The 17,551-nt window shown below is 40.9% G+C and overlaps 1 protein-coding gene across 8 annotated transcripts in view; it reads right to left on the reverse strand.

Moving 5' to 3' along the window:
• ABI1 (abl interactor 1) overlaps positions 1 to 17,551 on the reverse strand; it is a 128,517-nt gene that overhangs the window by 78,637 nt on the left and 32,329 nt on the right. For all 8 annotated transcript variants that reach the window (XM_074984899.1, XM_074984895.1, XM_074984897.1 and 5 more), the window contains exon 2: positions 10,105 to 10,272. In XM_074984899.1, coding sequence (XP_074841000.1) covers positions 10,105 to 10,272 — 168 coding nt within the window. The remainder of the gene's footprint in view (positions 1 to 10,104; positions 10,273 to 17,551) is intronic.

The following is a 17,551-nucleotide window of genomic DNA, read 5'->3' on the forward strand; positions in this document are numbered from 1 at the left end:
TGGACCTAGGGTCTATCCTTAAAAGGTCACCATGCCTTTACACAGTAGCCACATTACACTATTAAGTGCAAAGTGTAGGACAGCTTGTTGCACCTAAGTTTTGTGCACAGTTTTTAAAATGTTACATTAAGCTAGTAACTGTTCTACGTTTAAAAAATGGCAGTAGTACATTATTCTTGTGCTGGATATAAACATATCACATACAAGTTTGTATAATGAGTTATTGTACGAGTTTCTAATTTTATAAAATATGCAATGAAACATCTAAGGTATGAACAGAAGTGAAATTCAGCTGTTGTGTAACTGTTATAAGCCATAAATAACCCTATAAAATTCAGATTTCACTTGTAGGAATCATTATGCCACTTGTATGTTACTTTGTTAGTAACTGACAACATTTTGACACAAGAAAAATTCGAAACAATAGCCTGCACGGTGGACAGAAAAAAAATCTGTTTGAATTGTGCAGATAGAAATCCTTGCAGATACTACTTAGCTACTGATCTCTCCGATAAGTTATGTTGATTGTTTGACTTACAGGTCATAAATGGTGGTCCTTTTGCATAACCTTAATGAAAAACTGTTGACTGCTTCACAACGCTTTCTTGCTCTCCCCTGGGCAGTTTAAACATAACACTATTGTAGTTCACACAAGAGACAGACAGACAGACAAAGTGTGGATATTTGTTACAAAGTCCAATAGCTCACAATACATGACTTCCTGCTGCTATGAGCAATGGTGTATTCTAATTTCACTCACTTGATACCTAGCATTTTTTCCTCTTCTATGCCATATCAGAGCAAGTCACAAAGTTTATTAAAAGCCATCAAGCCAATATAAAACTAGTGGTATTTACAGTGCTCATATTGGAAAAGCGTTTGTTTAAAGACTTGAAGTAGAAGGGAAATTAGTTTTGAGCAACAGCCAAATCATATGCATAAAAATACAAAAAAGAAATATTTTCTTTAATATTTACAAGCATGTTTATAATGCATTCCATTTTTGTGGTTTTTCAAAGATGAGAGATTTTCATTAAAGATTAAGGTGTTCATGGAATCTTTAAATTCCTTTGTTGCGCAGTAAACCATCAGTTAAAACCTTTTCAGGGCAATTCTTGTGGTATTCTAGCTTTGATGTTTAGAGAACCAAAGATTACATCTTTTGAATTTAGTATGAAATACGTCAAGAGGTTATTGCTCTTCAATGGAGAAGGTACGACCACCAAAACTGCACTGAACAGTAGTCTCCTGCTAGAGCATGTCATAGCAAAGAACAAGGGGTTCTCAAGCACCAATTTTCAGTTGGCCTGACCAATTTACTGCAACTTACTACTGCCATAGCCACTCTTAAAAAGGTAAGAAACAAGATATAAAAATTATATACTGATGACTCAGTGCATATAGGACAAATTCCCAAGATGTCTGAAATGTATTTGCCAGGTAGGAGAGAAGTTAGCCTACTGTAAGCAATTTTGGTTGCTGACCCCTGTAAAAAGGCCATCTAAAAGGACGATGACCATAGTCAATGACCATGCTCATTTAGCACACTGGCATCTCTCCACTACAAGTCCAAGAACAAAAAGATCACCACAAACCTCATCACCTTCACCTCCAAGTGTGAAGCATGCTTGACCTTTCATTCTCTAAAAATTATATAACAGGTACACTTATAAAAGCCCACTAGCGCAGTAAGAAAATTATTGAACTCTACACAATGTTGTAATCCTTTACTCCGTGGGGAGTGCAAAGGAAAGTGTAAACAGGACCAAATGAGCTATAGCCCTTCCTTGACTATTTGTCACCATACTTAAAATACACCTAACACAGCTATCCTAGTGCTTCAAGTATAAAACTCAGGTAAAATAGCAAGCTGCTATACAACTGACAACTTCGCATGGAGCTGGACTAGAACCTAGTATGTCACTGTGCCCTGCAACCTCACATACCTCAAAAAAACCTTGATTACGTAGCCCTGTTCTGGGCTTCTCACCAACAGCCTTATGGCCTGCAAGTTACACCTTTAGTGGGTGGGTTAACTCTGGCTTTTACCAATCTTGGTTATACTGAAAAATGATAAACTTACTCCTAATCCCTGATTTTACCCTGAGAAATAGAGGTCTTGTACTGCCCAGCCCTTTCCTAGGCAATCCAAGTATATTAAGTTGGTGGTTTATTTAAGGCCATGTGCACACAACTCACCACCTTCAAATGGAGTTATTTGGGAGCTTTACTTGAACACATTGGATTAGATAACTAAAACAAGATGATTAACTACAAAAAGCAATTGACAACAAGCTCTGAGGCATACAAGAAAAACGGTTACAAGATAAAATGCCTTCAGTGCCTAACAGTATTCAGATCAAAGAAAAAACATTCTCACCTCACGCTTCCAGCAGCATTACTATTCAAACTCTAAGGGCAGGTCTACATTAGGCCGGAAAGGGGATCCTAGCTACGACAAGTCAATTTCAGCTATGCAGTTATCTACGATTGACTTATCTATCCATCCTCACTAAGGAAGATCAATAGGAGAGAAACTCCTGTCAGTCTCCCTTACTCCGCAGGGGGGGTACAGGAGCCAACTGTCAAGCCCTGGTAGTTTGATTTTTGCGCATCCCCACCAGGCACATCAAATCAAACCCCAGAAGATGGACCTGAATGGGTCCATCTCCCAGCAAGCATAGAGATACCTTAAGTCACAACTCCTTCCTCAGCATCAAAAACTGGGTCTTTTGACCTTTCCAGTGTAAAGACTGGCTGGATAGGAAGAGGTGGGGGAGGCAGCTGTTGAGGTGTTTTCTGCCTCTGCCGCTCCCCCCCCCCCATCCCAACTTTTTATTATTTCAGCCTCCCTCATGAAAGACATTTCCAGATGAGCACAAAGAAATTAAAGTCGGCATAGGCAGAAGTTGCCTGCTGGGTTTTCTCACATCTGTATCCTTTTGTTTTCTCCCTTTCCCCATCTGCTTGATGCTTAAATGCAAATTAAGGTGGACATTCTATCATTTATGACACATTAGCCAATTCATATCTCAAGGGTTTACTGTATGACATGTGGGCTAGAATAAACTAAAGAACAGAAGGTGTTGATGTGAGTTAGAAGCATCGAAGAAGGAACCACAGAGCTCATCTGCAGCAGAGGAACGTGGCAGGGCTGTATAAAGTAGCTTCCATGTTCATACCCCCTTGCAGATACAGCTCAATCTCTCTAAGGCCAAGAGTGAGGCTACTGAATTTCCTGAGCTGGTGTGACAATCTCACTAATTCATTTGGAGTGCATGTGACACATACACGATTCAGTTCTGCCCTTATTTTCGTGCACCAATATTTCACATATCATGAAACTGTCCAGATTGGAGAACAGCTGCTTTACTTTTAGTTAAATATAGAAAAAGTGTGTGCCTGAAGGCTGATATAGTATGACTGAAATCAAACTAGCCCACATACCTTCAACTCAAGGATAGGGAGGAAGCAATGTCCTTCCTTGCTGCATGTAAAAAACAGGAAAAATAGCAAAAACACAGACTTTGAATAAAGTGAAATCTCTTCCTCTTCAGCATGTAACCCTGACCCTGGGATCTGACATTTGGGCAATAACCTCACATAGTGGCCTGAGGAGCTGTGGCTTAGTCTGCCCACCAATGCTAGAGCCTGAGAAGTGGTTCCCAGACCCTTACATCAGTACTTCTGAGATCAGCCACCATGTGTTGCTAGTTATGATAAGCACAGCTACAGCAGCATCTGGTCTACTTGTTGTACCCTCCTGCTAAGTGTTGCTCTGTGTTTCAATCTAGTTCTCTACAATGAAGCAGGCACAACTAGGTAGCAGACATCACATTAACTCAAACACATACAAGCAGCAACCAAGGACAACTGAAAACCAGCTGTCACCCTCACCTAAATCCCTCTCTCCTGTGGAACTATTCCACTCCTTTCCAGCACACACCCAGCAAGAATTTAAATTCAATTGAGTTGTATATCCCTACACCCAAGGCTGGGCTCCACGCTTAATCTATACCGCTTGCAAGGATTTTAAACATTTAGGTAGGCTAATAAGTTCCTGGAACCTATTAAGTTCTTGAAGCCTGAAGTCCATCCTAATCGTGGTTGGTCATACATTAAAGTTAGAAGGGAAAGCCAACCTCTATGCACTGATGTCATTTGCAGATCACTTCAAGCCTACAGCTGAGAGTCTGGATAGGTAACCTTGAGACAGATCAGGTGTGTGCCCTAAGTGACAATGGCTTTAATTGGGCAACAACATTACAAAACAAAGAGCCCAAACACTTATATTTGAGTAAGAAGCCAAGCACACAAATGAGACAGATTAACAAGGAATAATCTTTTAAAGTAAATATGGGCCTTCAATTTCTAGTTCTAAATTTTTTGAATATTTGTTATGCTAGAAGACAACCTACTTGGTTTTTGCATAGCCCAGGGAATTACATAGTCAGAGGTTTCCATTTTGTCATCTCTCTCCATGTCTGAAGTCAGCTTTTTAAGTCAAGAGGAAGAATTTGCACACTGAATTTTAATTTAACATTTTAGCCTGAAAAGTAATCTCTTGAAAGGGACTCTATTTCTTCCTCCACACTTCAATAGGCATTGATTTAAATAATGAGCTATTTTAAAACTGTTTATTTTCAGGGGAAAAGAAGAAACTAGTTGCTACGCCCAATACTGCAGCTGCCTTTGCATAAATGTGAGCTCTGATAAGCTATGTTTTTCAGTTCTGACACAGCAAACAAGGATGCCCCTGTAAGCCCAACTCTTCATAGCAAGAGAACCAGAGTCATCTTCATGGTCTTGAAGACTGTTGAACTGCAATGGTAAAAAAAGGTTATCCATTTTAATTACCTGCATCTCTTATGTTCGCCTCTATTTTGAAAAGGGGAAACAAGGACAACCAGAGAACAGAGTGAGCGAGCGAGCGAGCGTGTGTGTGAATATACACCTAAATGTTAATATTCCCTGCAAAATAAGCCCCTTTCAGGACAGTCCAGAGACCCAACTTTTTGCAAAAGTAAGCAGTGTTTTCACTCATGAAGTGTTCCATTTTACTGAGAGGAGTAGTTTGGGCTCCAAAGCCCATAACCAACAGGCACACTTGTTTTGGGGAAAAATTACCAGAAGGAAAAAAAAACCCTCTGCTTCAGGGTAGACTGATATAATCAGTCATTTAAATTGCCTTGATTTAAGAGTCACTATTTAAATAGCCACAAAAATACTGACTGAAATCCAGTTACCAAAAAAAAGCCAAGACCATCTATGCTTAGAGTGCACTTCATTTTGGAGTAAGCCCCACTGAACTCATGGCATGTCTTTCTCAAATAAAGCTATAAAATGGGGTTCCCTTGGAAGAGTTCAGTTATACTGAAGTAAAATAGGGAATAGACTTACGGCATCACCATTATGGCCTGTGGCCATGACACAAATTTATGTATATGTTTTAGAGTACATCTGTCTGTGCATCTGAGGTAGTTCAAGAACTGCTCCTAAACAGTAAGAGCTAGGGACACCAAGTCTGGCATGCAGCTTCCTCTTCCCTTCATTTAGAAGAAGTTCAGGGTTTGGTTGTGCCAGGAATCCAATAGTTTTCCAGAGCATGGACATAGAGGGGCACAGAAAAGGATGACATTTCATACTGGGGGCAGCTGCAGCAGGAAAAAAAAAAAAAAAAAAACCACACACACACACACAAAACAGTGGCCAGCTGGGGTGGGGCTCTCCACCATGCTGGCCTCTGGACAGGTTAAGTGTCTCTTTGCCCCAAGTTCTCTGTCCTGGACCTCAGCTGCAGCATTGGGCAGAGACAGCCCTACTGACTCTGCCCGCCCTGCCCCTCCCTGCTGACCCTGCCACCACACCAATCCTTGTGGGACTACTCCCCCCAGATGCCCAGACCAGACATGATATAGTTTTTAATGTGGCAAGAGCACGGCGGGGGGTAATATATGAAACTGTGTGCTGAATAATTACTTACCTTTTTCTTTTTTGTTCACTCCACTGTTCCTTTCTGTGCTGCCCATCCTTTCCCTGTATAATGGCTATCTTTAACTTCTCTGGTACACTTGACCAAGGCCCACCATCACAAGTACAGAACAAAAACCAATCCTATCCACCTTGAGTCTCTCTCTGCATACATGGCAAGCTTTGTGTTTACTACATCTGCCTGCATGGAAAAGGTAGGAGTAATGGGGCAAAACTCAAAGCAGGTGTCAAGAATGAAAACAAAGAGCTTCATAAACACAGCTCTACAGTCAAATGAAAAATCCACAACAGTGAAGCAGCTCACTGAAAAACCTCTGAGAAGTCAGATCCATCAGGCCCTCCCCTCCATTAAGGGCTATTTGTCTGCATAAAGCAGTCTTTTTGTTTTGCCTTGAAGATGAACTGAAGCTTTGTAAGTGGGTAAGTTCTCCAGGGACATGACTCGAGAGATGCTGTTGTATGACAATGCGCACTTTAATTTTATAGTTTGTCCTTACAGGGAGATGGATCACTAGTATTTTATTGAGGCTTATTTTGAACCTGTAGCTCTAATAAGGATATCAACATTTAAATCAGTCTTTTGAAATCAAGATTACACAGCAGGCCATTTAACCCAAGTAGTCTCAAAGTAAGCAGGTGACACCTGGATAAGTCTTTCTTCCACTATTATAACTGACCTACAGAAATTCAGAAACACCCACTAGACTGGAAAAAAAACCCTAGGTCATTGTGAATTGTGCAGGACTGAGGGAGAACTGATCCACCCACAGAACAGCACCATAGCTTTCTCCTCTGGAGACTTGATTACAAACAAAGCTATGGACTGCCAGTGCAGAGAAGACCCTGGACCACAACAGGGACATGTGAAGTCTGGGGTGGACCCCCTCGGGGGTGCATGTGAAATTTCGTAAGGGGAGTGGCAGCACAATCAGCTGCTGGGTCTCAGGCTCATCCATCATTAAAAATGTTGAAATATGCATGGACATATATACTGATTAATAAAGGTTTTACATTCTCTGTGTGCCAAAAGGGGTGTTTTGTCGATAACGGAAACTTCCATCAGTTTGGATTACATTAGAAAGGTTGAAGGGGGCCCGGCTAACCGCAGGGACAAAAAGTGGGGCCCGCTCACCCCTCGGCTAGAAACATTGCTGATGTACATTTTCCAAAGCTGCATGCAGAAGCTTGAGCAATGCACACTGTGTACACTAGCCTGGCTCTGGCCCCTGTATTCCCAACAGACTTCAGGAAACTCACATTTAAACACATGCATCTCCATCTGATTTGCTTCAATGGAAATCGTCAAGGGTAGGTGAAGACAAATTCTGAATATTCATTTCTGAAATGGTCAGTAAACAGCCACACAGCAGAGTGGGGCTTGGTTTTTGGTTTGTTTGTTTGTTTTTTTTTAAATAAGTAAACTTAAAATGGACTTTAAAAAAAAGCCACACATGCGAGTTCAAATGTGTGTGTATCGTTTGTATCTATTTCATAAAATCAACCTGAAAAGGTTCCTTTATAATTAGCATTAGTTTCAGGAAAGACCCAAACAGCCAAGGAAACGATGAGATCTTGCTAAGGACACTACAAAGCTCCACAAAGCATTGATTGTTCACAGTCTTTAGCAAACAGTTCATGTATCAGGTGACTCAATGAATTCAGAATAACGCCTTCAATTCAAAATGCAGCTCAAGTACAGGGGGTTACACCTTTTGTGCCAGTAACAAATATTTTAGCTTTTACACTATAACTCCTATCAATGGACCAAGAAGATACCAACAATTTCAGTTTAAATAGAAATTGCTTAGTACTGACAGGGAAGTGCTCGTCTTGCACACCAGTATTTTGCTCTAGGTAAGATGACATCCAAAAGTTATGAAAGCATGGTGTTATGTATATGGTGGTGGAGAGAGAGAAAATGTTGAGATGTTGTTAGTACATTTTTATTCCTCACCCAGTTCTTCTTTGTGAAGGCAAGTGAAATTAAAGGGTCCAGAAATCATCTTTCCAAATCCTTTACAATAACTAAAAATATGCCTCTCTCTCTCTCTCTCAACTCCAGTAGTTAAAAAAAAAATCTGATTTATCAGAATGCTTAGACAATATTAAAAGAACATAAAACACGTTAACATTTAGCAAGTATTTTAAAGCAACTAAGTTTTTTATTTTCAGGGTGAATTTAGATATTCCTTGAAGTCCAACCACCTCCTGCAATATTTTTTTTTTTTTTAAACCACTGCAGCTCAACAGTCTTCAAGACAAATCTTCTCAACAGGAGAATTTTAAAAATCAGTTACTGCAGTATTTTATAAGCTCAATACAAACATGGGTTGACTGGAGGAAATGGGGGGGGGGGGGGGCGGCAAGAGAGAAAGATGAAGTAAAAGTCGCAAAAAGAAAAAAGTTGTCATCTCAAGTGCTTGGTCAGGGAATTGTACAGATAATATTTAGCCAAGCATCCCACAAGGGTTTCAAAATCCCCACAGACACAGGAGTGCAGAGTAATATAGAAGAGATCCCTTAAAATTTTGCTTTTCCAAACATATTAAGGGTTTTTTAAAAAAAAAGTTTAGTTTACAAGAAAAGTCTTGCTTGACCAAACCTTGCTGTCTCATTCCATAGACTTCTGTTATTGGGTAAGCTATATGCAGTGGAAACATAATTGGACCTGGGTAAACTAGTTTGGTTAAATAACTGGACTACCAAGAACCAGATCTTTTTGAAAACTGGAAGTGTATCATTAAACTTTCCATCCTCCCTGCCCCACCTCTGTTCTGTCCCCTGCAAAATAGCAACCTTTTTGTCTTGGCAATCCCAGTACAGGGCTGCTTTTTTCCTGCAGTCCTTATGACCTCACCTATCAAGTCTTCCCCGCCGCCCCCCCCCCCACATTTACTCTTTAGAGGAGCATCACATAGACCCATAGCCTCTGAAAGCTCAAGGTGAGGAACAAGAATAATTGAATGTTTCTAATGTTGGATTATTCAAATAATTTTCCAGATGACTGATCCAGCCCACCTCACCAATCTTGTTGCTGAAGTGACCCAAAACTGGGAGCACGAAGTACAACCTGCTGTTCTGGCATGGACTTAACCACACCTTTTTAAAACTCTCCTGACTCACATGAGTACTCCACATTTGAAGTGAAGTGAAGTGCTCTTCTGTTTTCCCTTCTGGTAACACATCTGCCACATAGCTATTCCAACAGTGGCAACAACAAGCTGCTCCCATCAACCAGAAATAACAAATGCTGGCTCTTCAACATGACATACCAAAAGTGGAGGGAGAGAAGTATGGGAAGAGACCAAAGGAAGCAATTGGACAGGAGACTGTGAAAGGGACAGTCCATGAATTAAGTATCACATTCAGGTGTGGATGCATCCTTCACTGTGCCTATTTCATTACTACACAGTCTTAAAAGGGGGTTGGGTTAGTCTGGTCTGGTCTCAGAGAATCACCAAAAAAAGCGTGGTATAATTTCTTCACAGTCCTAAAGTCATGGCGAAATCAAAACCCAAATTCCATTTTTTGAAACATATTTAATTATGTGAATAAGCCAATGCAGGGACATGAATGAAAAACTCTTTAAAGTAGAGCTTATCGTGTCCCAACAGGAACATGAGAGAATACTGGCTTGCTACTAATATTTTAGAGTTATTTCTTTCAATTTTATTCTAGAATAGGAAATTCACTTTATTTTCAATTTAAAAACCAAATACCAGAAGCTTCAATGATTGAACTCTTGGCTTCCGAATCCAAATAGAGAAAACTAGCTTATTTAAACTACGCATTTTACTATTTCAGCTGATCTCTTAAGGTAAAGTTGAAACCATTGCCTTTTAAAAACTTAACTCCATAGCAAATTATTTAATGACATTCAGGCTTATTAAAATAGACACCTTTAGAACCTTTACAAGATGCAGAATAAAAAAAAACTCTTCCTCTAGCAATGAAAGATTTTAAGATTCACATAACTTTTGGGGATCTAGTCATCTTTTTATTTAAAAAAAAAAAAACAAACACTCTCCTGATTAACCCACTTCCACTTGGTGGGTCTTCATCTCAGCAAAAATAAGTTTTTGTTACATTGCAACGCCCTACGTAAAAGATTACCTGGGAGATATGGTTGATGGAGGACTCCATTCTCCGCAGCTGGGATGCTTGAATGTCCAGCAGTTGGAGTACATTGTTGGCCAATGCATTGATTTGATAGGCAACACTGGCAAGAGACTGGGTTGTATATGCTTTGGTCTCCTCTAATGCTTTCCTTTTATCGGGAGCCTGAAAAACAAACAAGATGCCATTTTTGTAGAGCAGGAAGAGATAAGTACAAAATATTACTTTTAAAACTTCAAATCATCCAAAAGTCTTGAGTATGTAACTGCTCTGACCGCAATATTCAAGTCTAGATCAAGCAAAAATTTGACACACACACAAAGAACAGATGGTGGTTTTGTTTAAGAAATGATGTTCTATGCTAAGGAGCAATTCCCTAAGTTGAGACATCCTTCATTTCCACAGAGACACATCCAATTCCCACGATGAGTGAAATCCTGCTTCTCACCACTGTACCCAAGCCAACTTAAAAAAGGAAAAAGTATTTTCCCACAGTTGGATTGCCCGAGCACGCTACCAGGCCAGCTCTACAGATGTGCTGGCTGTTTATCCCACAGCAGGGAGGAAAGAGCAGAGAGTTGAGAGGATAAGCATACAGAGGACTCCTCCATCAACCAGCCTTTGCGAAATTATCCCTGTTTTGATGAGTATTTCATAAAGCTTCCCTCACCTGAGGAGTCAGCCCCAAACACACACAAAAGTTCTGTATATCTGAAGGGGTATAGGGCCTAAAACAGTCACGTCCAATAGAAAGTTAAGGAGTGCCAGTCCTTCCCTCCCCACATGTGCAAAACTGCTGGCGACTCACCAGAGCCGCCGCCGCCGCCACCGCGCACTTGTCACACCAAGTGGCGAGGCATGTGCATGGAGCAGGCTCCTTGTGGTGGCTCTAAGGGGCCACACCACAGTGTCCAGTTCACCACATGTGATTTATAGAGCGCCTAATCACAGCAACAGCTACATTTGCTTTTTCTGGAAAAGGGTTTCCATTGCAAACCCTTCCTTTCTTGTCTGAATTTTGTTATTTCTTTAAAGAATTGAAAGTAGAGCAGAAAAGAGATGACATCCCCTGCATTAAAGTTTAAACTAAGCATAGCCAAAAAACAGGAAATGTGAGTTCAGCTTGCACTACACCCTCAGCCCTGCATTTCCTGACTTCTTAAGTATCATTCTTAAAAATCTTGCCTCTATTAACTCTTTTGCCTCCACATTTTTGTTTAGTACTCGGATAAGGTGACACCATTAAAAGGATTGTGCCACAGTCAGAAGTCACTTTTTTATATTAAATATTTATTTATGTTAAGGTTAATTTCTAGCAATGGTTTAATAGGAAGTCTCAAGTGAATGGGAGCATATCCTCCTCCACGAAAGGTAGAGGAATTAGGGACACTGAAGTACAGGACTTTCTACAACAAGAATAAAAAAAGGAATGTCTAATCTGACCAAAATGGCAGAGAGTAGAGCACCACTATTGCAGCATGTTTTGGCAGAAACCAAGGGATCCAAGAAATTTGAAAAATACCATGAAAAAAATCTTAAATAAAACAAAGCTATTAGTCACCCACCTAGGTTAATGAATGTTTTCTGCTAACCAGAGTTACTGCCACTGTTTCAACTCCCCTGGCTGTGGTTAGGATTATCAACTCTCTTGACCAGATGCCATTTGCAGCAATGGCTTCTACTCCATCCATCTGGGAGAGTTAGCAACCCTAGTGACGGCAAGAGCCATAACGTACACAAGTTACCATTATTTTAACCCCCGGTCTAGCTTTACATGCAGTGAGCAGGATTAAGTACAGCTTAAGCACAGCTGAAAATGCCGATAGGTCTACACTAGTGTTCCCAACACTTCTTCCAGTGGTGGCACTGTCAGAGCAGCCTCACAGCAACACATTGCCCCAGACAGGTTTTAAGTAATAGAAAATGCTGGAATAAACAACACTAGCAGAACTCATACCTCAATGGTTCCAAGAACGGCCTCACTCTACCATCCTTACCTAAACAAGGCATTTACTAAGGACTGCACATGATTACTGTCTGACCCTACAGGCCATAAGAATAGGATATAGGCCACAAGACTTGAACTAACTAGATGAGAGATTGAGTGTTGTCAGATGGAAACAGTGTGAAAACCTTATTTTTCTGGCAATTTCAGCAAGCAACCTGAGTCATTTGATCAAGTGTCTAGCCCTCTTTTTCAGCTGACTCAGATGGACTTATCTGAATAAAAACCCATGTTCAACCGCATGGTTACACAAGTCTCTGATGAAAATATATAGCACCAAGGGTCAGTCACCTTTACAGAATTTGCTCTGGAAAACTCAAGCCACACTCATAAAAGACATGGTGAAATTTCTCTCTCTTTCTCTAACTGTTTGCATTGAAGTCAACATGACATTTAAGCTAGTGCATGACACAACTGGGAGCTAGTAGTACAAGTCTCTTCATACAAATTCAAAAAACAGGTGTCACACCTATTCAGGATTTTCCAGATGGGGTAGGAGCAAGGAGGAACAGATTTCTTTTCTGTTCAAAAATATTATAATGAAATTAGGTATGTCAGGGCATCATGGCAAACTGTACTTGGTACTTACCAGCATTTTTCAGGGAATTTCCAATCATGTATTAATGTCTTCAAACTCCCTAATGTGGTGGGAAGGATTATCCCAATTTTAGAGGGGATGAAAGATGCATAGGCCAATTTGCCCAAGTTTACACAAATCAAGACAAAAAACAGAACTCTGGTCTTCCTAGACTCAGTGTTTCTATCCTCTCCGTGAGTGACGGTTTAATATCAGGAGTAGGTGTTTTCCAATGTCAAAAATGTCTCATTTCCTTTAAAAGAACGCAATACTTGTGCTATTTTCCCCCATACACAGAACCAAGTTTTGAAATAAAAGCCAAGTCTTGGTTCCATTACATTTAATAGGAAAATTCCTACTGATTTCAACAGAATCAAGATTTGATCTCATGGCCTCTTGTAAACAATTAGGGACAACTGCTTTGTGATTTTCAATGCCTTGAACCAGTGCAGGGAGATTAGGCAAAAACACTGAAGATATCTGTAGCTTCAGCAGGGGTTCATTCCTACCCATTAGTAATGATTTCAAGACATTAGGAATACATTACTACTAAATACACAGACTACAGATGGGAAAGAGAGAGAGAGAGAGAGAGAGAGAGTCACGCCTTTATGGTCTATATTAAATATCAAACAGACCAACGCTTCTCCACTTGTACTGTAGCTAGTTGGAAATTCTGAGAAGTTGAATTTTTCATATTACCTAATTTCAAAGAACCCCAATATTTTCAGTGAAAAAGCTGTCGCAAAAGAGCATCCCACTTTTAAAACCAGCTTAAAACCTGTACATCTGCTGTAACCTTAACTGAGGCCTGAGTGATGTGGAATGCCTACTTGGCTCTTAGCTTACACAGAAACCAGGCAGGAAGCGTCAAGAGGTGGTGGGGGGAAATATGCATGTGCACCAGTGTGCAGTTTTGATTCCCTAACTCTTCATGGTCTGATTTTAAAAGAAGATGAAGTTCCCTGAAACCATTTTCAGGCTTGTATTGCTATTACAACATTACAATGATTTCACACAATGGACTCCACCCAAAATCATTACCATAGTAGGGTGAGCACATACAGTGACTCCTCAACTCAGCCACCCACTTCAGGAAAAGATATTAAAGCATCTGTCAATTACTCACTCTTTATACACACACAGCTGAGAAAGAACAAGAAATTCTTCTCAGTATTCCACTTATCTGCAGCTATCTGTAGGAACGTGTCTGTGGTATTCTAACCATCATCTCCTCTCCCGACTTTCCCCCTTCATTTGATTCCAACCATCGTCCTAACTACTCCAGCTCACAACCTTGAGATAATTTAGGGACACATCCAATCTCACCTCCACCAGACAATCCCCTACACTCCAGCATCTCAGAAACGCACCCGGTTCACTTTTACTGTTACTGCAAACACTACCTTCTCTCAAGGCTCGGCTCTTATTCCACCCCACGCATTTCAGTTCATTTGATATGCAGCCAGCTTCCTTATGAACAAAGCTTAGAGACTTCTGGTGGTTGCCACATCCACTTGCTAACAAATAAGGAATGACTAAATAGAGGCACTACTTGCAGCAAGAGCAAGTGCTGGCCCTGAAACAGTTTCTTTTAACTGAAGACAGCATCTCCTCAGGATTTTTCATCTTTATCTGTTGGAGTATGCGCCACCTCAAAACCAAAACACCATCGCCCCAAGAGAGTGTTCTGTTTTATTAGTTGACTGATAATCATTGTGTGAGACACATCATTCAGTGCCCAATAACTTCTTAGTTGTTTATGTTCTAGTCAAGGGCCCAGACCCACTGTAGAGTCTGAGTTACAGGAGTACATTAGGGATTTACACTCTGTATTATGTGGCTTTGCTGTAAAGTTCATGCAATTTCCTAAATTTGTATTTGCTCAAAAAAAATGCAATGGTATTGTTTAGTTTTGTGGATAGCTTTATGAAGCCAGCTGCTTTGCAACAACGAGTCCAAAGCCAATTTGATTACTTTAGTCAGTTTACATGTGACATAAACCATCAGTATCATATAGTGCTACTTAGCAAAGGATGCCACACCCTCTAATCTTAACGGGAATAGAGAATGGTCAATATGGAAGATTCATGTCACGCCACTCTGATACAATTCTCTCACTTAGCTGTTTTGGAAAGTTACAGAACATAATTTATACTTCTTGATAAATTAAATTATCAGAACATTGCAGAGAGTCTTCGCCCTCCCCACTCCACCCATTTTTGCTTCATTTGTTCACTCTAGATCAGTGGTTTTCAATCAGCATGCAGTAACCCACTGGTGTGACATTAGAACTGTCCAAGTATGCCATGACATTTTGCCAATTTCCCCTCGCTGTGGCTCTGTACGGGCTCAAGAATACCCAAGTCCCAGCTCACATGGCATTCATGAAAGACACCGCTGGGGAGAAATTGATAACCTCACACCAGCAGAACCTCTGTGACGAGAAATGCGGACTCCACAGGAGCCTGTTGGCATTGGGAGGCAGATGAAACACTGCTTCCCAGCCCAAACTTTCCACCCCACACCCCCACCTCCGCCCCACAGCAAGGTAGAAGGGTGGGAGTCTGTTGGAGCTGGGATGTTGTTTAAATGTCAACTCCTGTCTCCAACAGGCTGGCAGGGAGAGGAGGCTGCTCTCTGGAGCTGCCTCCTCCCCACATCCACCCACAAATCATTGGAGCACACATCTCTAGTAAGACCCTAACCACAGTAAATGTAACATTTACAAGCAATCAATTCAGCTGAGAAGTGGGTGTGCCATGGAACTGTTTGTCTCACTGACATGTGCCGCATTACTCAAAAAGGGTGGGAATCACTACTCTAGACTGTGGGCCAAAATTCTGGCTCCACTGAAGCCACAAGAGAGGCCCAGGTTTTCCTCTAAGCTTAAACAGAAGGTGCCTCCTTCAGGAAAACCAATTTAGTATGGCATAAGTTGGTGGCTTGACAGGACCAACAATCAAGTCCCAACCTAGCTTCAAAAATTAAGTCATACCTGGACTTAGCCTTCTCCGGATCATAGAGCCTTGCTCTGCTGTCCCCCCCCCCGCCACATGCACAACAGCAACGACACAAGGACTAAAGAGAAGTGGGGGTGAGAAGAGGAGCAGAAGGTGGAGGAGGACAAAGATGGGAAAACTGAACTGGTGCTAGTACCCGTTAACATGGTAGCTTGCGTTAAGGTATTCTGGAAGAATTATTAAAAACATTAAGAGGGAAAGGCCTGCTTGCAATTTACATTTCTACTGGAAAGGGCTATACTTGCCACATCAACAGAACAGGAAACCTACATCCAGGAAGTTGGCTTAGGGACTTCTATACATCAATACTGAACCTGATATCTATGAGGTGGCAATCCAACATGGTACAAGTAGCTCTTCAGAGGACAGTTTTCCAACCCAAGAAGTGAAGACATCCATTCACTGTGCAGCTCCCCAAAAGCACTAAACCTGTAATAATGTAACACTCTCAAATGTCTCCATAATGAGCTTGAAAAAAAATCTCCCATCAAATCACTGCTTCATCTCACTGATCAGGCTTTTGCCAACTTGAATGCTAGAATGCAATTTTAAAGGATTATTCTTTAATTCTGATTATTGTTGGCAACAGGCCTTGGAATTTTGAGCTTTCTTCAGCTTATGTTGAGCTTGATCTAAGCTTTCTGTGTCAGAGCAAGAGTAATATCTCAGAGGTTTAATTATTCCTTTCACGCTAAATAAGGTTTACCTACGAGCCAAAGTCTAATTCATACAGAGTATTAAGAATGATAAATCCAGAGATCCTTTTAAGTATTGAGCTGCTACCTACTGAATTAGGTTTGCAACCCATGAATACTGGCTAGTGTTTATTCATAATTCATGAAACTCTAAAAAAGTATGTTGCATACAGGGTGCTTTTTAGTGATCATGTTCTGCTGTTGCTGCCAGAAAGTTTTTTCATTATGACCTCAATCCACCAAAAACTGGAAAAAGGAAGACGACAGTCAGGTCAGCAATTTGAAGGGTAGTAGTCACAAGTCTATGCACCAAAGGAAACTTCCAACAGCTATCTGGAATCTGCTCAAGGGATTTGACTGGCATAATTCAAAAAGTGCTTCCCAGACATCAAGGTGTTCCTCCCTTTCCAAGATGAAACATTATTTATAGTCTTAAAAGGACATTTGCTTTAAAAACAGCGTAAGAGGCAAATCATTATCCACAGAATTTAATAAAACTAATTTTAATTTACAAATAAGGGCTATTTACAATTCTGATATTAGACAGAGGAAGTAGGGATAATACAGGAAAACAAGATGTGTCAGACTCTGCCTGGAAAATATTTACTAGTTTGCTGATACAGTAGGGTCTCAACATTCGCAATGGTTCCATGCTGAGAACCCTCATGAACGTTGAATTTTGTGAATACAAGGGGCCCCATGCCCTGGGTGAAGTGGCGGCTGCCAGCCACTCTGTGCCCCAGGGGAAGCAGCAGCTGCTGGCCACTCTTGAGTAACTGAATTGGTGAACCACAGGTTCGCGAATATTGAGACTGTACTGTATAGGAATTATATGGGAGAAATTCTGCTGGTCTACAGTTGCACTGCACCAGAGGTCAAATTCTTAAATCCACATACAGGCACTTAAGTACAAGATACAACCACCAACAGTCCTGAGTGTACAAGGTGCTCAATGCTTCTGAGCAATCAGGAGACACACAGTTACCTAAATGTAGGCTTTAGGAACCCCATCTTTAGCACACATTTTCTCCCGCCCCTGCACCCCTTTTAGGGGAAAAAGAAGGATAAGGTTTTTATCCTAAAATGTCCTATGGTCAAGCGTAACAAACAAGACTGCAAATGGTCACCAGTGGCATATAGCCAC

This window comes from Carettochelys insculpta, chromosome 2 (genome assembly GCF_033958435.1).
Source record: "Carettochelys insculpta isolate YL-2023 chromosome 2, ASM3395843v1, whole genome shotgun sequence".
NCBI lineage: Eukaryota > Metazoa > Chordata > Testudines > Carettochelyidae > Carettochelys > Carettochelys insculpta.